Source organism: Heterodontus francisci, chromosome 17 (assembly GCF_036365525.1).
Source record: "Heterodontus francisci isolate sHetFra1 chromosome 17, sHetFra1.hap1, whole genome shotgun sequence".
Classification (NCBI taxonomy): Eukaryota; Metazoa; Chordata; class Chondrichthyes; order Heterodontiformes; family Heterodontidae; genus Heterodontus; species Heterodontus francisci.
In genome coordinates, this window is record NC_090387.1 from 85,776,527 (window position 1) to 85,803,159 (window position 26,633).

The 26,633-nt window shown below is 44.8% G+C and overlaps 1 protein-coding gene across 1 annotated transcript in view; it reads right to left on the reverse strand.

Annotated features, from left to right (window-relative positions):
* Positions 1-910: 910 nt before the first annotated feature.
* pnp6 (purine nucleoside phosphorylase 6) overlaps positions 911-26,633 on the reverse strand; it is a 100,327-nt gene continuing 74,604 nt past the window's right edge. The window contains exons 5-6 of the mRNA XM_068049814.1: positions 8,116-8,306; positions 911-2,094 (exon numbers count right to left, since the gene is read on the reverse strand). Of these exons, the coding sequence (XP_067905915.1) occupies positions 1,895-2,094; positions 8,116-8,306 (391 nt within the window). The 3' untranslated portion in view covers positions 911-1,894. The remainder of the gene's footprint in view (positions 2,095-8,115; positions 8,307-26,633) is intronic.

The window sequence follows — 26,633 nt, forward strand, 5'->3', positions numbered from 1 at the left end:
TAAATACAATGTGAGTAGTTCACAGGATGTGATGATGCTCTGTTACTCAGGTTGGGGAAGCAGTGGGTGTTATCAGGCCATCAGGAAACTCAGGGCTGAATAGAGCAGGTATGAGATTGGATAAGTACTTTGGAGTTTTACTTAATTCCCTTTGGGAATCTGGGAGAATTTATAGGGAAGTTTCCCTTAGGAAATTAAATGGATGGAATACAGTTCATGACAGGGTCAAGTGTTCAAGGTCTATGGAAGGTGTTGGGGGTGGGGTGCTGATAGGTTGAATAATTTTTTCTTCTTTTGTACCTTCTCATTGGGAAAGGCCCTGAGCATTGACAGGTTAGGGATTGCAGATTGAATCTGTCTTGGAACATGCTGGTTCCTAAGAGCAGGGAAACGTTACGGCCAGGTACGGAACTGGTCTGAGCTTCCCAGTGCTGGCTGCAAGGTGAGACTCCACACAAAATGGCTGTCGTGTTAAAGTCTGAAACAGGATTACAGACAACTGAGAGACATTGATAACGATTTAGGTAGCATCCCTTTTAGTTGTGTTTTGCTCCCCTGCTTCTCTGAAAAAGTCAGAGCTGTATTCTATTCTCACTCAATATCCACCCATAATGACTTTCGAGCAGTTTTTGTTTCCTTACAGAGTAATGGAGTTACGCACTGACTCCCAGTAACTGACAGTTAAGGTGCATTTGATCAGGTAAATATCTGATTGGGGGCAGATTGTGATGGAGAGCAGGAATCCAGATTTATTTATCCCTCTGATAGCTCAGGAACACAGAGCCTAGTTGTACAATTGGGACCAACTAACAGCACGGAGAGGGAATCCACCTTCATATTACTCCAGCCAATCAGGTATCAGGAGAGTTCCAGCTCCCTTTATAGTAAATCAGTAGAAATCCACTTCCTCTTTATCTACCATAATATTTATTAGAACTAAAAAATAGCTAACTTGGAGAGTTTTACTAAGCTCTTCATGTTAGATACAAGTAGTCAAAGTAGTATGAGAGTGAAATTGGTCATAACTAGGGATCAAAACAGATAGAATCACTTTGGCCACAGCCAGCAGTTAATGGGACTGAATTCAAGTAGAGTATTATACGTGGGGCTTAGAAGGGGTGGGTGGAGTGTAAATTATGTCATTGGGGTGTATAACGGGTGAGTGGGTATATATTGGGTGGGTAGGTGTATATTGGGTGGGAGGTGTATATTGGGTGGGGGGTGTATATTAGATGGATGGGTGCGTGTATAATGGATGGGTGTGTGTATAATGGGTGGGTAGGGTGTATATTAGGTGGGTGGGTGGGTGTATAATGGGTGGGTGGAATGTATATTGGGTGGGTATATAATGGGTGGGTGGGGTGTATATTGGGTGAGGGGGGTATATAATGGGTGGCTGCGTGTATAATGCGTGGGTGGGGTGTATATTGATGGGTGGGTGTATATTGGGTAGGCGGGGTGTATATTGGGTAGGCGGGGTGTATATTGGGTGGGCGGGGTGGATAATGGGTGGGCGGGGTGGATAATGGGTGGATGGGGTGTATATTAGGTGCATGGGGTGTATATTGGGTGGGTGGGTGCATACTGGATAGGCGGGGTGTATATTGGGTGGGCGGGGTGTATAATGGGTGGGTGGGGTGTATATTAGGTGCATGGGGTGTATATTGGGTGGGTGGGTGTACATTGGGTGGGATATATAATGGCGGGGTGGGCATTTAACAGGCTGGCTGTATATCGGGCACTGTGTCTGATGGGTGACCGATGTGATTCCATATGCTTTGCATGCCTACTTGTGTCCGATTCCACCCCCTATTTTTTAATGGTATAGTTACTACAGCACTGGTACGACACATAGAAATTGCTATTCCTCGTTAGATTGGTGCCCACTTGTTCCTCAGTCTATCTTCCCCACAAGGTTACTGATCAGTGTTTGGAGGTCCTCGGCTCGTTCCCTCGAGGTTTGGAGGACTTCCTCATGGTTTGCCTTCTCAAGGCTGTTGTAGTCTGTCACGATCTTGTTGGTGATGAGGGAGGTTCCGAACACCCGCATGCCACAATGTCGAGCAAGGATCACCTCGGGCACTGTGCTCATACCTAGAGAGAGAAACGCCTTCAACATCAGTCACTGTATAATTGGGTAGAGGTGAGTGGACACCTAATACTAACCCAGGCTCAGGTCTCCAAACTACTCTTTCACTCTGGAGTAATTCAGAGAGCAGCAACAAGGATGACACCAGGAATTAGGGCTCTGAGTTAAGTGGTAACATCAGAACAGAACTTAGAATCATAACATCTTACAGTGCAGAAGGAGGCCATTCAGCCCAGCCTGCCTGTGCTGGCTCTTTGAAAGAGCTGTCCAATTAGTCCCTCTCCCCTGCTCTTTCCCCAGAGCCCTGTAAATTTCTCCCCATTAAGTATTTATCCAATTCTCATTTGAAAATTCCTATTGAATCTGCTTCCTCTGCCCTTTCAGGCAGTGCATTCCAGTTGCCAACTTGCCTTCATTAAAGACAAGAAGCTCGGCTACTGGAGTGCTGTGGTTAAGTTACTTGGACCAGTAGAATCCTGAATTAACAATCCAGTAAAACAAGTTCAAATCCCACCATACAAAATCGAGAAACAAAATTCAGTTTTAAAAAAAAATCAGGAAATAAAAAGCTGTTAACAGTAAAAGTAACAATGAGTCTCGGATTGTGGTAAAAACCCATCAGGTTCATTAATGTCCTTTAGGGAAGGAAGTCTGCCAACCTTTATCCGGTCCGGCTTATACATGTCTCCAAGGTGATTGGCTCTTAACTACCCCCTGAAGTGGCCCAGCCAATCATTCAGTTGCATCATTCAGGATGGGCAATAAATGCCAGGCCCAGTGGAATGATCCAGGCTTTGAAACACTTCAGCCATCGATGCACAAAGGAACGTAGGAATCTGGGGGACAGGAAGAGACCTTTCTAGGCCAGTCTCGTAGCCCCAAAGTTCAAACAACACAAATGAAGTACATGAATTATTCAAATTTCTGGATGTCCCAGAAACTCTCCTGGAATTTAAAAAGAATCTGGGAGCCAGTTTGAAAATCTGAGAATGGGAAAAGAAAATAAATAGTTTGAAACTTCGAAGAGATTCGTACAGGCTCGTGATGGTAATAATACAAGTTATTTACAAAGGGTTAGTTTTCCTATTGGGGAGTTTGGTGGAAGGGCTTCCTGTAAATATATAATGATGCAAAAAAAATCAGTATAACTTCTGAAGATGTGGTATGACCCAGCCCAGTCAAGCCTGCAAAGTCCTCCTCACTAACATCTGGAAACTTGTGCCAAAATTGGGAGAGCTGTCCCACAGACTAGTTAAGCAACAGCCTGATGTAGTCATACAGAATCATACCTTACAGCCAATGTCCCAGGCTCCTCCATCACCATCCCTGGGTATGCGCTGTCCCACCGGCAGGACAGACCCACCAGAGGTGGTGGCACAGTGGTATACGGTTGGGATGGAGTGGCCCTGGGAGCCTGAACATTGACTCCAGACTCCATGAAGTCTCATGGCATCAGGTCAAACATGGGCACGGACGCCTCCTGCTGATTACCATCTACCACCCTCCCTCAGCTGATGAATCAGTGCTCCTCCATGTTGAAAATCACTTGGAGGAAGCACTAAGGGTGGCAAGGACACAGAATGTACTCTGGGTGGGGGACTTCAATGTCCATCTCCAAGAGTGGCTCAATAGCACCAGTACTGACCGAGCTGGCTGAATCCTGAAGGACATAGCTGCTAGACTGGGTCTGTGGCAGGTGGTGAGGGATCCAACAAGAGGGGAAAACCTACTTGACCTCACTCACCAATCTACCAGCTTCATACTGAGGACATCCTCCATTATGTTGTGTGGCATTACCACTGTGCTAAATGGGATAGACTCAGAACAGCTCTAGCATCTCAAAACTGGACATCCATGAGACGCTGTGAGCCATCAGCAGCAGAAGAATTGTATTCAACCACAAAGTGCAACCTCATGGCCTGGCATATCCCCCACTCTACCATTACCATCAAGCCAAGGGATCAAACCTGGTTTAATGAAAAGTGCAGAAAATGAAATGGCAATCTGGTGAAGCTACAACACATGAATACATGCATGCTGGACAGTGGAAGCAGGATGTTATAGACAGAGCTAAGCAATCCCACAACCAATAGGTCATATTAGAGCTTTGCAGTCCTGTCACATCCAGTCATGACTGGTGGTGGGCAATTAAACAACTAACAGAGGAGGAGACTCCACAAATATCCCCATCCTCAATGATGGGGCAACCCAGCACATCAGTGCAAAAGACAAGGCTGAAGCATTTGCAACAATCTTCAATGATCCATCTCGGCCTCCTCCTGAAGTCCCCAGTATCACAGATTCCAATCTTCAGCCAATTCAATTCAGACCACATGATATCAAGAAATGACTGAAGGAACTGGATACAGCAAAGGCTATGGGCCCTGATAACATCCCGACTATAGTACTGAAGACTTGTGTTCCAGAACTTTCCACGCCCCTAGCCAAGCTGTTCCAATACAGCTACAACACTGGCATCGACCTGGCAATGTGGAAAATTGCCCAGGTATGCCCTGTACACAAAAAGCAGGACAAATCCAATCCAGCCAATTACCGCCCCATCAGCCTACTCTCAGTCATCAGTAAAGTGATGGAAGGTGTTGTCGACAGTAGCACATACTCACCAATAACCTGCTCAGTGACGCTCAGTTTGGGTTCCACCAGGGCCACTCAGCTCCTGACCTCATTACGGCCTTGGCCCAAACATGGACAAAAGAGCTGAACTCAAGTGGTGAGGTGAAAGTGACTGCCCTTGACATCAAGGCAGCATTTGACCGAGTGTGGCATCAAGGAGCCCTAGTAAAACTGAAGTTAATGGGAATTTAGGGGGGAAACTCTCTGCTGGTTGGACTCATACCTAGCATAAAGGAAGATGGTTGTGGTTGTTGGAGATCAATCATCTCAGTCCCGGGACATCACTGCAGGAGTTCCTCAGGATAGTGTCCTAGGCCCAACCATCTTCAGCTGCTTCATCAATGAATTTCCCTCCATCATAAGGTCAGAAGTGGGGATGTTCACTGATGATTGCACAATGTTCAACACTATTTACAACTCCTCAGATACTGAAGTCATGCTTGTGTGCAGCACAACGTGGACAATATTCAGGCATGGGCTAATAAATGGCAAGTTATATGTGTGCCACACAAATGATAGACAATGATTATCTCTAACGAGTGAGAATCTAACCCTGTCCCCTGGACGTTCAACGCCATTACCATTGCTGAATGCTCCACTATCAATATCCTGAGGGTTACTATTGACCAGAAACTTAACTGGAGCAGCCATATAAATACAAGAGCAGGTCAGAGGTTGGGTATTTTGTGAAAAATGACTTTCCACCATGTACAATGCACAAGTCGGGAGTGTGATGGAATACTCTCCACTTGCCTGGATGGGTGCAGCTCCAACAACACTCAAGAAGCTCGACACCACCCAGGACAAAGCTACCACTTGATTGGCACCCCATCCACTCCCTCCACTGCTGACTCACAGTGGCAGATGTGTGTACCATCTACAAGATACACTGCAGCGATACCCCACATGGACAGCAGTGATTCAAGAAGCTCACCACCACCTTCTCAAGGGCAATTAAGGATGGGCAATAAATGCTGGCCTAACCAGTGGACACCCACATCCTGTGAACAAATTTTTTAAAACTCCATTCAAACAAGAAATAGCTAGAAATCTCTGTACTCCCTCAAGTTTAGGAGATTAATAGCCAATATAATTGAAATTAAGATGATTAAAGGATTTGATAGGATGGATAGAAATTATTTCCTCTTGTGGGGGAGTTCAGGACTTGAGAGCATAATTAGCGCTAGGCCATTCAGGGGTGATGTCATGGGCAGATGGTGAGATTCTCTCTTGTTTGGAATTCGAACCCATGTTCCCAGAACATTAGTCTGGGCTCTGGATTACTAGTCCAGTGACATTGTCACCATGCCACCACTACCCCATAATGAACAGAAGAGATTCAAAGAATTCCTTCCCCTCCAGACCAGTAGGCAGATTTTCACCAGAAACAGTTGGTGCAATGTCAATGAAGTCAAAAAGGAAATGGATAAATGTCAGCGTAGGAGGAAGATTGGAAGGTCAAGGGTTACAAGATGAGTGCGAGAGACGGCCAAATACTCTCTGGGATACAAAGCACCTGACGCTGGGGAATGAAGGGCATTGTCTGTGGAAGTGGGGCAGGTCGCACTTGTCTAGTGGAGATGGGCAGATATTGTGGACTACCAGCTTTGGGAATCAGGCAGTACTTGGACTACAATTCCCCTCAAGAGATGAACGATGTGCGGTATGAGCCCATGATGGGGCTGATATTCCTTTCAGTAAGGTTGACCGGGGTTTTCAGCCATTTAAATCAATTGAAAATAGCCTGTAACATTATAGAATCATAGAATCTGACAGCACAGAAGGAGGCCATTCAGTCCATCGTGCCTATACTAGCTCTTTGAAAAGAGCTATCCAATTAATCCCATTCTTCCCTGCTCCTTCCCCATACTCCTGCAAATAGTTGCTTATCAACTATATATCCAATTCTCTTTTGAATATTATTATTGAATCTGCTTCCAGAAACCTTTTAGACAGTGCACTCCAGACCGTAACAACTCCCTTCGAGTTGTATGCAGTGTGCAGGAAGAAGTGGGCTTGATGGGATGAATGGCTTTTTATTGATGCCATGCTTTCTCATCTCTCAAACATTAGTGGCAATTCTCAGGCTGGTTCAACGCATGCCACAGATTAACAGTGACAGCTCTCTGTTCGACAGTGCCAATGGGAGCTGAGGCACTATCTGTTTCAGCACTAACCATCACAATATGCTCTTGCAGAGTTTTCTACTTAATTTAACTTTCTTATCTGCTCCTCTCACTGAGGTGACAGCTCTCTCTTGGAACCTTCACTGTTGTTCTTCAATGGTCATTCTTTATGTGTGAATAAAGACAATGGGGATATGAACGTACTTGATGACAACCGCATCAGGTGCCAGCTCCCATATTATCAGGTGCATCAGCCTGAGGCCTGCTCTGCTCCTGATGTGCCCAGTGACTAACATTGCGATCAGTGATTGTTTTGACAGCACAGAGCCTCACACCCACCTTCCTAAGGTTCATTAAAGCACTGGCTTTTATTCAGATTAAGGCCGACGCCCCCCACCCTGCCCTCCCCCCCACACCCCCCCCACCCCCCGCCCCCCCATAAAGCAGCTGGAGCACCTGAAAGGAACACTAGTCATTTCATGAAAACCTACCTTCAGAGAGGCCTGTGATGAAATGTCCCTTTCTTCCTGGATGGTCTGCCCATCATTGCTGCACCTCCTTTCACTTGGCCTTCACAGGCCAATCTCCAACCCATTATTGGGCGAGGTGAGGTACTTGTGGCTTAGGCACACTCACTGCCCAAAGGTCCTGGAAGGGTACAGCATTATTGGCTCCAATTAAATGCTGGAGAATTGTGGGGAGATCAGAGTCAAGCCTGAACTTGCCCTCACCTTCCAGCAGGGGTCAGTGTACAGCCATCAGGAGCAGCAACTGGTGGAGGGGTAGGAAGGGAATGTCTGGTCATGAGGCTCCAACCATCACGAGTATGAGGTAGGCCCAAGGTACCCCCTTGCTCGCCCAGTGACACTAAGGTTATCTGTGGCACCCCTCACTACTTTGATTGGGATTGCCAAGTAGTTACAGCAAAGAAACAGGCCATTTGGCCCATCAGGTCAATGCTGGTGTTAATGCTCCACACCAGCCTTATTCGTTCATAGGTTTATCTAATGGACTAACTCATACAGAGGGTGGAACTTGCAACTGTCCTGCTCTGTCTGGCTAAGTGTCACACTGGACACTAGCATTTGACCAACTCAGCCACTGGAGAGCTTGGTACAGGGTGTATATAGTTTTGGTGTGGCGGCACACTGACCTTATAATGACCCCTCATGGACATCCACTGCGGGGATTAGCATGGTGCTGGGTGTAGCATTGATGCACATCAGGAGAGTTTTCAGCTTTTGTAAATTAGTGTATAGATCTCACCTACTGCATCTGCTCCCAGTATTTTCAGCAAGCGAGACTCTGCAACAGTTTCATACGAGGGACCAGCCAGCATGCAGTACACCCCCTCGCGGACAAAGTCTTGGAAGCCCAACTCCAGGGCGCTGTCCAGAGCCATCTGGCGAATGGTCTTGTCATAGGCATCCGACATACATGGGAATCGCCAGCCAAACCTGGCAACAGGCGGAAGATAGTCAGTTTCAAAACACCGCGATAATTCCCAAAATACACCAGGATATCCCCCAAAATACATCAGGATATCCTCATAAAATACACCAGAATATCCTCCCAAATACACCAGGACATCCTCCCAAAATACATCAGGATATCCTACAAAATACACCAGAATATCCCCCAAAATACACCAGGGCATCCTCCCAAAATACATCAGGATAACCTCCCAAAATACATCAGGATATCCCCAAAATACACCAGGATATCCTCAAAAAATACACCAGGATATCCCCCAAAATACACCAGGATATCCTCACAAAATACACCAGGATATCCTCACAAAATACACCAGGATATCCCCAAAATACACCAGGATATCCTCACAAAATATACCAGGATATCCTCACAAAATACACCAGGATATCCCCAAAATACACCAAGATATCCTCACAAAATACACCAGGATATCCCCAAAATACACCAGGATATCCTCACAAAATACACCAGGATATCCCCAAAATACACCAGGATATCCCCCAAAATACACCAGGATATCCTCACAAAATACACCAGGATATCCTCACAAAATACACCAGGATATCCTCCCAAATACACCAGGACATCCTCCCAAAATACATCAGGATAGCCTCCCAAAATACACCAGGATATCCCCAAAATACACCAGGATATCCTCACAAAATACACCAGAATATCCTCCCAAATACACCAGGACATCCTCCCAAAATACATCAGGATAGCCTCCCAAAATACACCAGGATATCCCCAAAATACACCAGGATATCCTCACAAAATACACCAGGATATCCCAAAATACACCAGGATATCCTCACAAAATACACCAGGATATCCCCAAAATACACCAGGATATCCCCCAAAATACACCAGGATATCCTCACAAAATACACCAGGATATCCAATATTCAACAAAATACACCAGAATATCCCCAAAATACACCAGAATATCCCCAAAATACACCAGGATATCCCCAAAATTCACCAGGATATCCCCAAAATACACTAGGATATCCAATATTCAACAAAATGCACCAGAATATCCTCAAAATACACCAGGATATCCCCAAAATACACCAGGATATCCCCAAAATTCACCAGGATATCCAATATTCAACAAAATACACCAGAATATCCTCCCAAAATACACCAGGATATCCTCAAAATATACCAGGATATCCCCAAAATACACTACGATATCTCCAAAATACACTACGATATCTCCAAAATACACCAGGAAATCTCCAAAATACACCAGAATATCCTCCCAAAATACAGCAGGGTAGCCCCCAAAATACACCAGGAAATCTCCAAAATACACCAGGATATCCTCAAACTACACCAGGATATCCCCCCAAAATACAACAGGGTATCCCCCAAAATACACCAGGAAATCTCCAAAATACACCAGGATATCCTCAAAATACACCAGGATATCCCCCCAAAATACATCAGGAAATCTCCAAAATACACCACGATATCCTCAAAATACACCAGAATATCCTCCCAAAATACACCATAGAGAGATACGGCACTGAAACAGGCCCTTCAAGTCTGTGCCGACCAACAACCATCCATTTATACTAATCTTACATTAATCCCATATTCCCTACCACATCCACCCCCATTCCCCTACCACCTACCTGCACTAGGGGCAATTTACAATGGCCAATTTACCTATCAACCCGCAAGTCTTTGGCTGTGGGAGGAAACCAGAGCAACCGGCGGATACCCACGTGGTCATAGGGAGAACTTGCAAACTCTGCACAGGGAATACCCAGAACCGAACCCGGGTCGCTGGAGCTGTGAGGCTGCGGTGCTAACCACTGCACCACTCTCAAAATATCCCCAGAATACACCAGGATATCACCCCAAAATACTCCAGGATATCTCCATAATACATCAGGATAGCCCCCCAAAATACACCAGAATATCCCCAAAATACACCAGAATATCCCCAAAATACACCAGGATATCCCCAAACTTCACCAGGATATCCCCAAAATACACCAGGATATCCAATATTCAACAAAATGCACCAGAATATCCTCAAAATACATCAGGATATCCCCAAAATACACCAGGATATCCCCAAAATTCACCAGGATATCCAATATTCAACAAAATACACCAGAATATCCTCCCAAAATACACCAGGATATCCTCAAAATATACCAGGATATCCCCAAAATACACTACGATATCTCCAAAATACACCAGGAAATCTCCAAAATACACCAGAATATCCTCCCAAAATACAGCAGGGTAGCCCCCAAAATACACCAGGAAATCTCCAAAATACACCAGGATATCCTCAAACTACACCAGGATATCCCCCCAAAATACAACAGGGTATCCCCCAAAATACACCAGGAAATCTCCAAAATACACCAGGATATCCCCCCAAAATACACCAGGAAATCTCCAAAATACACCACGATATTCTCAAAATACACCAGAATATCCTCCCAAAATACACCATAGAGAGATACGGCACTGAAACAGGCCCTTCGAGTCTGTGCCGACCAACAACCATCCATTTATACTAATCTTACATTAATCCCATATTCCCTACCACATCCACCCCCATTCCCCTACCACCTACCTGCACTAGGGGCAATTTACAATGGCCAATTTACCTATCAACCCGCAGTCTTTGGCTGTGGGAGGAAACCAGAACAACCGGCGGAAACCCACGTGGTCATAGGGAGAACTTGCAAACTCTGCACAGGCAGTACCCAGAACCGAACCCGGGTCGCTGGAGCTGTGAGGCTGCGGTGCTAACCACTGCACCACTCTCAAAATATCCTCAAAATACACCAGGATATCACCCCAAAATACTCCAGGATATCTCCAAAATACATCAGGATAGCCCCCCAAAATACACCAGGATATCCCCAAAATACACGAGGATATACTCAAAATAGACCAGGATACCCCTCAAAATACACCAGGATATCACCCCAAAATACTCCAGGATATCTCCAAAATACATCAGGATAGCCCCCCAAAATACACCAGGATATCCCCAAAATACACGAGGATATACTCAAAATAGACCAGGATATCCCTCAAAATACATCAGGATATACTCAAAATACACCAGGATATCCCCAAAATACACCAGGATATCCCCAAAATACACCAGGATACCCCTCAAAATACACCAGGATATACTCAAAATACACCAGGATATCCTCACAAAATACACCAGGATATCCTCCCAAATACACCAGGACATCCTCCCAAAATACATCAGGATAGCCTCCCAAAATACACCAGGATATCCCCAAAATACACCAGGATATCCTCACAAAATACACCAGAATATCCTCCCAAATACACCAGGACATCCTCCCAAAATACATCAGGATAGCCTCCCAAAATACACCAGGATATCCCCAAAATACACCAGGATATCCTCACAAAATACACCAGGATATCCCAAAATACACCAGGATATCCTCACAAAATACACCAGGATATCCCCAAAATACACCAGGATATCCCCCAAAATACACCAGGATATCCTCACAAAATACACCAGGATATCCAATATTCAACAAAATACACCAGAATATCCCCAAAATACACCAGAATATCCCCAAAATACACCAGGATATCCCCAAAATTCACCAGGATATCCCCAAAATACACTAGGATATCCAATATTCAACAAAATGCACCAGAATATCCTCAAAATACACCAGGATATCCCCAAAATACACCAGGATATCCCCAAAATTCACCAGGATATCCCAAAATACACCAGGATATCCTCACAAAATACACCAGGATATCCCCAAAATACACCAGGATATCCCCCAAAATACACCAGGATATCCTCACAAAATACACCAGGATATCCAATATTCAACAAAATACACCAGAATATCCCCAAAATACACCAGAATATCCCCAAAATACACCAGGATATCCCCAAAATTCACCAGGATATCCCCAAAATACACGAGGATATACTCAAAATAGACCAGGATATCCCTCAAAATACATCAGGATATACTCAAAATACACCAGGATATCCCCAAAATACACCAGGATATCCCCAAAATACACCAGGATACCCCTCAAAATACACCAGGATATACTCAAAATACACCAGGATATCCTCACAAAATACACCAGGATATCCTCCCAAATACACCAGGACATCCTCCCAAAATACATCAGGATAGCCTCCCAAAATACACCAGGATATCCCCAAAATACACCAGGATATCCTCACAAAATACACCAGAATATCCTCCCAAATACACCAGGACATCCTCCCAAAATACATCAGGATAGCCTCCCAAAATACACCAGGATATCCCCAAAATACACCAGGATATCCTCACAAAATACACCAGGATATCCCAAAATACACCAGGATATCCTCACAAAATACACCAGGATATCCCCAAAATACACCAGGATATCCCCCAAAATACACCAGGATATCCTCACAAAATACACCAGGATATCCAATATTCAACAAAATACACCAGAATATCCCCAAAATACACCAGAATATCCCCAAAATACACCAGGATATCCCCAAAATTCACCAGGATATCCCCAAAATACACTAGGATATCCAATATTCAACAAAATGCACCAGAATATCCTCAAAATACACCAGGATATCCCCAAAATACACCAGGATATCCCCAAAATTCACCAGGATATCCAATATTCAACAAAATACACCAGAATATCCTCCCAAAATACACCAGGATATCCTCAAAATATACCAGGATATCCCCAAAATACACTACGATATCTCCAAAATACACTACGATATCTCCAAAATACACCAGGAAATCTCCAAAATACACCAGAATATCCTCCCAAAATACAGCAGGGTAGCCCCCAAAATACACCAGGAAATCTCCAAAATACACCAGGATATCCTCAAACTACACCAGGATATCCCCCCAAAATACAACAGGGTATCCCCCAAAATACACCAGGAAATCTCCAAAATACACCAGGATATCCTCAAAATACACCAGGATATCCCCCCAAAATACATCAGGAAATCTCCAAAATACACCACGATATCCTCAAAATACACCAGAATATCCTCCCAAAATACACCATAGAGAGATACGGCACTGAAACAGGACCTTCAAGTCTGTGCCGACCAACAACCATCCATTTATACTAATCTTACATTAATCCCATATTCCCTACCACATCCACCCCCATTCCCCTACCACCTACCTGCACTAGGGGCAATTTACAATGGCCAATTTACCTATCAACCCGCAAGTCTTTGGCTGTGGGAGGAAACCAGAGCAACCGGCGGATACCCACGTGGTCATAGGGAGAACTTGCAAACTCTGCACAGGGAATACCCAGAACCGAACCCGGGTCGCTGGAGCTGTGAGGCTGCGGTGCTAACCACTGCACCACTCTCAAAATATCCCCAGAATACACCAGGATATCACCCCAAAATACTCCAGGATATCTCCAAAATACATCAGGATAGCCCCCCAAAATACACCAGAATATCCCCAAAATACACCAGAATATCCCCAAAATACACCAGGATATCCCCAAACTTCACCAGGATATCCCCAAAATACACCAGGATATCCAATATTCAACAAAATGCACCAGAATATCCTCAAAATACACCAGGATATCCCCAAAATACACCAGGATATCCCCAAAATTCACCAGGATATCCAATATTCAACAAAATACACCAGAATATCCTCCCAAAATACACCAGGATATCCTCAAAATATACCAGGATATCCCCAAAATACACTACGATATCTCCAAAATACACCAGGAAATCTCCAAAATACACCAGAATATCCTCCCAAAATACAGCAGGGTAGCCCCCAAAATACACCAGGAAATCTCCAAAATACACCAGGATATCCTCAAACTACACCAGGATATCCCCCCAAAATACAACAGGGTATCCCCCAAAATACACCAGGAAATCTCCAAAATACACCAGGATATCCCCCCAAAATACACCAGGAAATCTCCAAAATACACCACGATATTCTCAAAATACACCAGAATATCCTCCCAAAATACACCATAGAGAGATACGGCACTAAAACAGGCCCTTCGAGTCTGTGCCGACCAACAACCATCCATTTATACTAATCTTACATTAATCCCATATTCCCTACCACATCCACCCCCATTCCCCTACCACCTACCTGCACTAGGGGCAATTTACAATGGCCAATTTACCTATCAACCCGCAGTCTTTGGCTGTGGGAGGAAACCAGAACAACCGGCGGAAACCCACGTGGTCATAGGGAGAACTTGCAAACTCTGCACAGGCAGTACCCAGAACCGAACCCGGGTCGCTGGAGCTGTGAGGCTGCGGTGCTAACCACTGCACCACTCTCAAAATATCCTCAAAATACACCAGGATATCACCCCAAAATACTCCAGGATATCTCCAAAATACATCAGGATAGCCCCCCAAAATACACCAGGATATCCCCAAAATACACGAGGATATACTCAAAATAGACCAGGATACCCCTCAAAATACACCAGGATATCACCCCAAAATACTCCAGGATATCTCCAAAATACATCAGGATAGCCCCCCAAAATACACCAGGATATCCCCAAAATACACGAGGATATACTCAAAATAGACCAGGATATCCCTCAAAATACATCAGGATATACTCAAAATACACCAGGATATCCCCAAAATACACCAGGATATCCCCAAAATACACCAGGATACCCCTCAAAATACACCAGGATATACTCAAAATACACCAGGATATCCTCACAAAATACACCAGGATATCCTCCCAAATACACCAGGACATCCTCCCAAAATACATCAGGATAGCCTCCCAAAATACACCAGGATATCCCCAAAATACACCAGGATATCCCCAAAATACACCAGGATATCCTCACAAAATACACCAGAATATCCTCCCAAATACACCAGGACATCCTCCCAAAATACATCAGGATAGCCTCCCAAAATACACCAGGATATCCCCAAAATACACCAGGATATCCTCACAAAATACACCAGGATATCCCCAAAATACACCAGGATATCCCCCAAAATACACCAGGATATCCTCACAAAATACACCAGGATATCCAATATTCAACAAAATACACCAGAATATCCCCAAAATACACCAGAATATCCCCAAAATACACCAGGATATCCCCAAAATACACCAGGATATCCCCAAAATACACCAGGATATCCTCACAAAATACACCAGGATATCCCCAAAATACACCAGGACAACCCCCAAAATACACCAGGATATCCTCACAAAATACACCAGGATATCCAATATTCAACAAAATACACCAGAATATCCCCAAAATACACCAGAATATCCCCAAAATACACCAGGATATCCCAAAATACACCAGGATATCCTCACAAAATACACCAGGATATCCCCAAAATACACCAGGATATCCCCCAAAATACACCAGGATATCCTCACAAAATACACCAGGATATCCAATATTCAACAAAATACACCAGAATATCCCCAAAATACACCAGAATATCCCCAAAATACACCAGGATATCCCCAAAATTCACCAGGATATCCCCAAAATACACGAGGATATACTCAAAATAGACCAGGATATCCCTCAAAATACATCAGGATATACTCAAAATACACCAGGATATCCCCAAAATACACCAGGATATCCCCAAAATACACCAGGATACCCCTCAAAATACACCAGGATATACTCAAAATACACCAGGATATCCTCACAAAATACACCAGGATATCCTCCCAAATACACCAGGACATCCTCCCAAAATACATCAGGATAGCCTCCCAAAATACACCAGGATATCCCCAAAATACACCAGGATATCCTCACAAAATACACCAGAATATCCTCCCAAATACACCAGGACATCCTCCCAAAATACATCAGGATAGCCTCCCAAAATACACCAGGATATCCCCAAAATACACCAGGATATCCTCACAAAATACACCAGGATATCCCAAAATACACCAGGATATCCTCACAAAATACACCAGGATATCCCCAAAATACACCAGGATATCCCCCAAAATACACCAGGATATCCTCACAAAATACACCAGGATATCCAATATTCAACAAAATACACCAGAATATCCCCAAAATACACCAGAATATCCCCAAAATACACCAGGATATCCCCAAAATTCACCAGGATATCCCCAAAATACACTAGGATATCCAATATTCAACAAAATGCACCAGAATATCCTCAAAATACACCAGGATATCCCCAAAATACACCAGGATATCCCCAAAATTCACCAGGATATCCAATATTCAACAAAATACACCAGAATATCCTCCCAAAATACACCAGGATATCCTCAAAATATACCAGGATATCCCCAAAATACACTACGATATCTCCAAAATACACTACGATATCTCCAAAATACACCAGGAAATCTCCAAAATACACCAGAATATCCTCCCAAAATACAGCAGGGTAGCCCCCAAAATACACCAGGAAATCTCCAAAATACACCAGGATATCCTCAAACTACACCAGGATATCCCCCCAAAATACAACAGGGTATCCCCCAAAATACACCAGGAAATCTCCAAAATACACCAGGATATCCTCAAAATACACCAGGATATCCCCCCAAAATACATCAGGAAATCTCCAAAATACACCACGATATCCTCAAAATACACCAGAATATCCTCCCAAAATACACCATAGAGAGATACGGCACTGAAACAGGCCCTTCAAGTCTGTGCCGACCAACAACCATCCATTTATACTAATCTTACATTAATCCCATATTCCCTACCACATCCACCCCCATTCCCCTACCACCTACCTGCACTAGGGGCAATTTACAATGGCCAATTTACCTATCAACCCGCAAGTCTTTGGCTGTGGGAGGAAACCAGAGCAACCGGCGGATACCCACGTGGTCATAGGGAGAACTTGCAAACTCTGCACAGGGAATACCCAGAACCGAACCCGGGTCGCTGGAGCTGTGAGGCTGCGGTGCTAACCACTGCACCACTCTCAAAATATCCCCAGAATACACCAGGATATCACCCCAAAATACTCCAGGATATCTCCAAAATACATCAGGATAGCCCCCCAAAATACACCAGAATATCCCCAAAATACACCAGAATATCCCCAAAATACACCAGGATATCCCCAAACTTCACCAGGATATCCCCAAAATACACCAGGATATCCAATATTCAACAAAATGCACCAGAATATCCTCAAAATACATCAGGATATCCCCAAAATACACCAGGATATCCCCAAAATTCACCAGGATATCCAATATTCAACAAAATACACCAGAATATCCTCCCAAAATACACCAGGATATCCTCAAAATATACCAGGATATCCCCAAAATACACTACGATATCTCCAAAATACACCAGGAAATCTCCAAAATACACCAGAATATCCTCCCAAAATACAGCAGGGTAGCCCCCAAAATACACCAGGAAATCTCCAAAATACACCAGGATATCCTCAAACTACACCAGGATATCCCCCCAAAATACAACAGGGTATCCCCCAAAATACACCAGGAAATCTCCAAAATACACCAGGATATCCCCCCAAAATACACCAGGAAATCTCCAAAATACACCACGATATTCTCAAAATACACCAGAATATCCTCCCAAAATACACCATAGAGAGATACGGCACTAAAACAGGCCCTTCGAGTCTGTGCCGACCAACAACCATCCATTTATACTAATCTTACATTAATCCCATATTCCCTACCACATCCACCCCCATTCCCCTACCACCTACCTGCACTAGGGGCAATTTACAATGGCCAATTTACCTATCAACCCGCAGTCTTTGGCTGTGGGAGGAAACCAGAACAACCGGCGGAAACCCACGTGGTCATAGGGAGAACTTGCAAACTCTGCACAGGCAGTACCCAGAACCGAACCCGGGTCGCTGGAGCTGTGAGGCTGCGGTGCTAACCACTGCACCACTCTCAAAATATCCTCAAAATACACCAGGATATCACCCCAAAATACTCCAGGATATCTCCAAAATACATCAGGATAGCCCCCCAAAATACACCAGGATATCCCCAAAATACACGAGGATATACTCAAAATACACCAGGATATACTCAAAATACACCAGGATATACTCAAAATACATCAGGATATACTCAAAATACACCAGGATATACTCAAAATACACCAGGATATACTCAAAATACACCAGGATATACTCAAAATACATCAGGATATACTCAAAATAGACCAGGATACCCCTCAAAATACACCAGGATATCCCTCAAAATACATCAGGATATACTCAAAATACACCAGGATATCCCCAAAATACACCAGGATATCCCCAAAATACACCAGGATACCCCTCAAAATACACCAGGATATACTCAAAATACACCAGGATATCCCCAAAATACACCAGGATATCTCCAAAATACACCAGGATATCCCCAAAATACACCAGGATACCCCTCAAAATACACCAGGATATACTCAAAATACACCAGGATATCCCCCAAAATACACCAGGATATACTCAAAATACACCAGGATATCCCCAGAATACACCAGGATATCCCGCAAAATACACCAGGATATCCCTCAAAATACACCAGGATATCCCTCAGAATGCACCAGGATATCCTCCAAATACACCAGGATATCCCTTAAATTCACCAGGATACCCCTCAAAATACACCAGGATATCCCTCAGAATGCACCAGGATATCCCTCAGAATGCACCAGGATATCCCTCAAAATACACCAGGATATCCCCAAAATACACCAGGATACCCCTCAAAATACACCAGGATATACTCAAAATACACCAGGATATCCCCCAAAATACACCAGGATTTACTCAAAATACACCAGGATATCCCCAAAATACACCAGGATATCCCCCAAAATACACCAGGATATCCCTCAAAATACACCAGGATATCCCTCAAAATACACCAGGATATCCCTCAGAATGCACCAGGATACCCCTCAAAATACACCAGGATATCCCCAAAATACACCAGGATATCCCTCAAAATACACCAGGATATCCTCAAAATACACCAGGATATCCCCTAAATACACCAGGATACCCCTCAAAATACAGCAGGATATCCCCAAAATACACCAGGATATCCCCAAAATACAGCAGGATATCCCTCAAAATACACCTGGATATCCTCAAAATACACCAGGATATCCCCTAAATACACCAAGATATCCCTCAAAATACACCAGGATATCCTCAAAATACACCAGGCTATCCCCCAAATTACACCAGGATATCCCCTAAATACACCAGGATATCCCCTAAATACACCAGGATATCCCCAAAATACACCAGGATATCCCTCAAAATACACCAGGATATCCCTCAAAATACACCAGGATATCCCCCAAAATACACAAGGATATCCTCAAAATACACCAGGATATCCCCTAAATACACCAGGATATCCCTCAAAATACACCAGGATATCCCCTAAATACACCAGGATATCCCTCAAAATACACCAGGATATCCCCTAAATACACCAGGATATCCCCTAAATACACCAGGATACCCCCAAAATACAGCAGGATATCCCCAAAATACACCAGGCTATCCCCAAAAATACATCAGGATATCCCCCAAAATACACCAGGATATCCCCTAAATACACCAGGATACCCCTCAAAATACACCACGATATCCTCAAAATACACCAGAATATCCTCCCAAAATACACCATAGAGAGATACGGCACTGAAACAGGCCCTTCGAGTCTGTGCCGACCAACAACCATCCATTTATACTAATCTTACATTAATCCCATATTCCCTACCACATCCACCCCCATTCCCCTACCACCTACCTGCACTAGGGGCAATTTACAATGGCCAATTTACCTATCAACCCGCAAGTCTTTGGCTGTGGGAGGAAACCAGAGCAACCGGCGGAAACCCACGTGGTCATAGGGAGAACTTGCAAACTCTGCACAGGCAGTACCCAGAACCGAACCCGGGTCGCTGGAGCTGTGAGGCTGCGGTGCTAACCACTGCACCACTCTCAAAATATCCCCAGAATACACCAGGATATCACCCCAAAATACTCCAGGATATCTCCAAAATACAGCAGGATATCCCCAAAATACACCAGGATATCCCCCAAAATACACCAGGATATCCCTCAAAATACACCAGGATATCCCTCAAAATACACCAGGCTATCCCTCAAAATACACCAGGATATCCCCTAAATACACCAGGATATCCTCAAAATACACCAGGATATCCCTCAAAATACACCAGGATATCCTCAAAATACACCAGGATATCCCTCAAAATACACCAGGATATCCCCTAAATACACCAGGATACCCCTCAAAATACACCAGGATATCCCTCAAAATACAGCAGGATATCCCTCAAAATACACCAGGATATCCTCAAAATACACCAGGATATCCCCTAAATACACCAGGATATACTCAAAATACAGCAGGATATCCCTCAAAATACAGCAGGATATCCCTCAAAATACACCAGGATATCCTCAAAATACACCAGGCTATCCCCCAATATACACCAGGATATCCTCAAAATACACCAGGCTATCCCCCAATATACACCAGGATATCCTCAAAATACACCAGGCTATCCCCCAATATACACCAGGATATCCTCAAAATACAGCAGGATATCCCTCAAAATACACCAGGATACCCCTCAAAATACACCAGGCTATCCCCCAATATACACCAGGATATCCTCAAAATACAGCAGGATATCCCTCAAAATACACCAGGATATCCTCAAAATACACCAGGATATCCCCTAAATACACCAGGATACCCCTCAAAATACACCAGGCTATCCCCCAATATACACCAGGATATCCTCAAAATACAGCAGGATATCCCTCAAAATACACCAGGATATCCTCAAAATACACCAGGATATCCCCTAAATACACCAGGATACCCCTCAAAATACACCAGGCTATCCCCCAATATACACCAGGATATCCTCAAAATACAGCAGGATATCCCTCAAAATACAGCAGGATATCCCTCAAAATACACCAGGATATCCTCAAAATACACCAGGATATCCCCTAAATACACCAGGATACCCCTCAAAATACACCAGGATATCCCTCAAAATACACCAGGCTATCCCCCAATATACACCAGGATATCCTCAAAATACAGCAGGATATCCCCTAAATACACCAGGATATCCCTCAAAATACACCAGGATATCCCTCAAAATACACCAGGATATCCCCCAAAATACACCAGGATATCCTCAAAATACACCAGGATATCCCCAAAATACACCAGGATACCCCCAAAATACAGCAGGATATCCCCAAAATACACCAGGCTATCCCCAAAAATACATCAGGATATCCCCCAAAATACACCAGGATACCCCTCAAAATACACCAGGATATCCCCCAAAATACACCAGGATATCCCCTATATACACCAGGATACCCCTCAAAATACACCAGGATATCCCCCAAAATACACCAGGATATCCCCTATATACACCAGGATACCCCTCAAAATACACCAGGCTATCCCCAAAAATACATCAGGATATCCCCCAAAATACACCAGGATACCCCTCAAAATACACCAGGACATCCCCCAAAATACACCAGGATATCCCCTATATACACCAGGATACCCCTCAAAATACACCAGGATATCCCCCAAAATACACCAGGATATCCCCTATATACACCAGGATACCCCTCAAAATACACCAGGCTATCCCTCAAAATACACCAGGATATCCCTCAAAATACACCAGGATATCCCCCAAAATACACCAGGATATCCCCTAAATACACCAGGATACCCCTCAAAATACACCAGGCTATCCCTCAAAATACACCAGGATATCCCTCAAAATACACCAGGCTATCCCCCAAAATACACCAGGATATCCCCAAAATACACCAGGATATCCCTCAAAATACACCAGGCTATCCCCCAAAATACACCAGGATATCCCTCAAAATACACCAGGATATCCCTCAAAATACACCAGGCTATCCCCCAAAATACACCAGGATATCCCCAAAATACACCAGGATTATCCCCAAAATACACCAGGATATCCCCTAAATACAGCAGGTTTTCCCTCAAAATACTGCAGGATATCCTTCCAAAATAATTCAAGGTCCTGGCCTGAGGCAGAAGGGATAGATTTCTTCAAATACTTGCAGCACATCCATAAATCGGGAATTCAGGCAGAGAGTGCAAGAGGGATTCGTCTGTTAGCAATTCTTAATCTGCCCAGAGGTGTCAGTGGGCCCTGCGCCCTCCCCAATTGAGTTTGAAAGCATTTATATCGTGAACTTACTTCCCGACCTCAGGACATGTCAAAGAGCTTCGCAGCCAGAGAAGTACTTTTGAAGTGTAGACACTGTTGTGATGTTGGAAACACAGAATCCATTTTGTGCACAGCAGGCTCCCACAAAGACGAATGAGATAAATGATCGGATAATCTGTTTCAATGTTGTTCGTTGAGGGATAAAGATTGGCCAGGACCCTGCGGAGAAGTCCCCTGCTCTTCTTCAAACTCCTGCCATAGGATCTTGTACATCCACCCAAAAGAGCAAATGCTCCCTCGGTTTAATGTCTCATCGGAAAGACGACAGGTGGAATCTTACGGGTGCCGCAGCGTTCCCAACAGTGGGGTCAGAAGTTGTAACTTCCGCCTCTGCCGCAAATCCCATTTCCCATGTGATTTTGCATGTAAATGAGCCGTGTGGCGACAGGCATGGGGGACACGTGGCATCAGGCAGCAGGAGAGGTCTTTCATTGGTGGAACCCGCCATCACTGCCCAAGCACCATGATCACCACAAATATAAAACATTCTGTGTTTGTGGCCTCAAGGATCAGCAACCTTCCTTTCATGTAAGTATCTTCAGACGAACTTAAATTGAAGCTTTTACTTAAATCAAAATGTTTTTGCCTCCATTATTTTGTGAATGTCACCACCAACTTCGCATCATTTATTTTCCCTGCAGCCAAAGTGAATCACGTGTCAGCCAGCAGGCAGCATCCAGCCCCATGGTTCAATGATGCCACCCTGCAGGTTCTCCTCCAGGCGGTCAGGGAATGGCAGGAGGTCCTCTTCCTTGCAGATGGAGAGCAAAGACCCTCCCACCTCACCAAGGCAGCCTGGGTGGAGGTAGTAGAGGAGGTCTCAAACCGTGGGGTCACTCGTACAACATAGGTGCAGTGCCACAAGCGTATTATTGACTTGCTCAGATCAGCGAGGGTAACTGGACTTGGCGAAGCAGCCCCATTGTTTTCCTTCCATGGCTCTGTGTCTTTAAGGCAGAGGGTACACAAGGAATGCAGTGGAATGCGAGAGCCAGCCTTGGTGCCATTCACGAAATGATTTTGCGCCAAGATGAAGATTGGCATTGTTTATGTGCTTGGATGTGTCGTGCGAAAACCATGGCATAATGAGTGATGTTGATGCATGTATGCAATGCTAGTGATGCATCATTTGCCATGTGATTAAATCTGCACTGTCTGCTGCAGGATAAATGAAGCCACAACCAATGTGAGCATGGTAAAACGGGAGGGGTCCCTGACATCAGGCTGCTGACGATGGCTGAGATGGAGGCATTGGAGATCCCGATAGAGGCGGGAGGCAGGGCAAGCAGAGGTGGCAAGGCAGGAGACACAAGGCGTAAGGATGACATGTCATCTCCATTCTTGCAGCCATTTGCGGAAACTAAAGGAAATTGTGTGAACTCATGTGAATCAGATGCTCAATGTGCCTCTGTTTGTGTCTCCACTGCAGGTGTCCACATTCGAGTCGCAAAATGCCGCGTGGCCCAAGAATCCTCCTCTGGGGAGCAAGAAGAAGCCAATGACCCAGAGAGTGCACCGTCACCTGCCTCTTCTTCTACCTCCGCCAGCACAGATACATCCACACGGTCCACGGGGGGTGTAAGATTAGAATCTGGATCACAATCTGGTGTGCACAGCACAGACATGACCCAGCAGCTGAAGGAGCATGTGCCAGCAGCGTCCCCTGACAATCGGAGGACTGCTGGGGACCAGGGCCCTGCTCAGCCCCATGCTCATGATGATCTCTGTTTGTGGCTACGAGAAGTTTGCTGGATGTGCAGCAAAGCTATGTGGAAAATATATCAGAGATGCCGAGGTCATACATGGCTTTGCGTGTAGCATGGAGGAGTCCATGCATGCCATGACGTCTGCCATGTCCCAGGCATTTGAGCGTACGGCTTCATCAGTCGAGAGTCTGGCGAGCTCCGTGGTGAGTCTGGTTGAGCACTCGAGTCATATGAGATCTGAACTGCACTCCATCGCTGTTGCCGTTGGCTCCATGCAGCAGAGTCTAAGCGTGAGTGGGACAAGGAACCTGGACCTTCCTCCAGCTGCTCCTTCCCCTCAGGGAGACAGGCTGGTGCCATCATGCACACAGATGGAGGAGAAGCGCGTGCCAGCTTCCCCAGGGCCTTCCTCTCAGGACACCACCAGGGTAAGCAGCATCTCATCCTTCTCCCCCACTCCCCACCCCCGACATTGACACCCTTATCTCTTTACTGATGGCTGTTTTCCTATTGATGATTGTTAACCTTTTCCAATACTGTCATGCTTTACTTTTGTTTTCTCCGGCCATTAAGCTGTTTGCAATGGTGTGTAGTCACATTCATCGTAGTCCAGAGATGATTTCAAATTCCAATCACATCAAAGTGCAACAATGCTTTGTTAAGATTGCAGCAATGAATGTAAAAGGGAATTTCTGTGCGCAACTGTAATGTTTCTCCTCCAACGTTCCTTGATGATATGGCTTATTGTTGACCGGAACGTGGATAAATTAGGTTCTCCCTGATGTCTCTTGCATGCCTCTCCATGGCCCTCATATTGATGACAGCATCGTTGTCATTGTTGTCCTCCTCCTCACCATCTTCATAATCATCCTCATCTGAGGAGGACTGTTGTTCCTCCTGTTCCTCCACCTGCAGAATGTTACCAGGTCTAAGATCGTGCAAGGCACGGCAGACAACAATAATTCATGATACCCTCTCTGGGTACTGAAGAGCCCCTCCAGACCAGTCAAGGCAATAGAAACGCATTTTAAGCACGCCAGTGGTGTGTTCGATGATGGTTCTGGTACATGCGTGTGCAGCATTGTAGCCCTTTTCAGCAGCGCATTGGGGATGACGTACTGCTGTCACCCAGGATCCAGCCGTCCACTTCGGCTGGTTCCTCAAAAACTGCTGGCAGCTGGGAGTTTCTCAAAATGTAGGAGTCATGAGACCTCCCTGGATTACGTGCGCAAACATGCATGATTCTTCTCCTGTGGTCGCAAACTAGTTGTACATTTAAAGAGTGGAAGCCTTTACAATTGACAAAGATATCAGGCTCCTAGGAGCTCTAATGGCCACATGAGTACAGTTGATCACTCCTTGCACACGAGGGAACCCAGTGATGGTGCCAAAGGCCACAGACCTTGCTGCCTATCTGTCCTCAGCTACAGGTAAGTAGATGAAATCACTGGCATGACAAAAAGGGCATTAATCACCTCTTTGATGCACCTGTGCGTCACAGGCTGTGAGATGCCACATATATCGCCCGTGGAGCCCTAGAAGAACCCATTAGCAAAAAACTTGAGTGCAGCAGTCACCTTGAGGGCAACTGGCATGGAATTCTCACCAAAGCCAAGCGGCTGCAGGTCTTGCCACAGAATCCTACAAATTTCTGTGATCATTTCACGTGACCATTATGTGTCTCTGGCATTGCCTCTGTGACATTTTTAGGTAATTTGTCCTTGCCCTGAGTATGCGATGACATGCCAGTGTCTGTCTTCGATAAGGCCATTTCTGGATGTTATCATTCGGAGCATCCCCACCTTCCTGTTCTGCCTGTTGCTGGCACTCAGGCATCATGAGTTGAGGGAAAAGAGCCCTCCTTAGTCTCTCTCTTTGCCCTTCTTCCCATGTACTAGACAAATTGGGTGTATCAGACCCATGTTGCTGTGGCTTTTCTAAACAATAAATAAGCAAAGCGTGGCCCTTCAGCCCTCTGTTGACAATGAAATGAAACATCGAGGAAATGATCAGCTCCCTTATATCAGCCTTCAAGTTGCAGCCAAGTAGATGACACATCCACTGTCATTTGTCTTCTCCCACTCTCTTTGCTCTCCTTGTGTGTCCACGTGGTTCCCATTATCGTTGGAGAAAATGGTACGCGTTGAATTCAGGGCA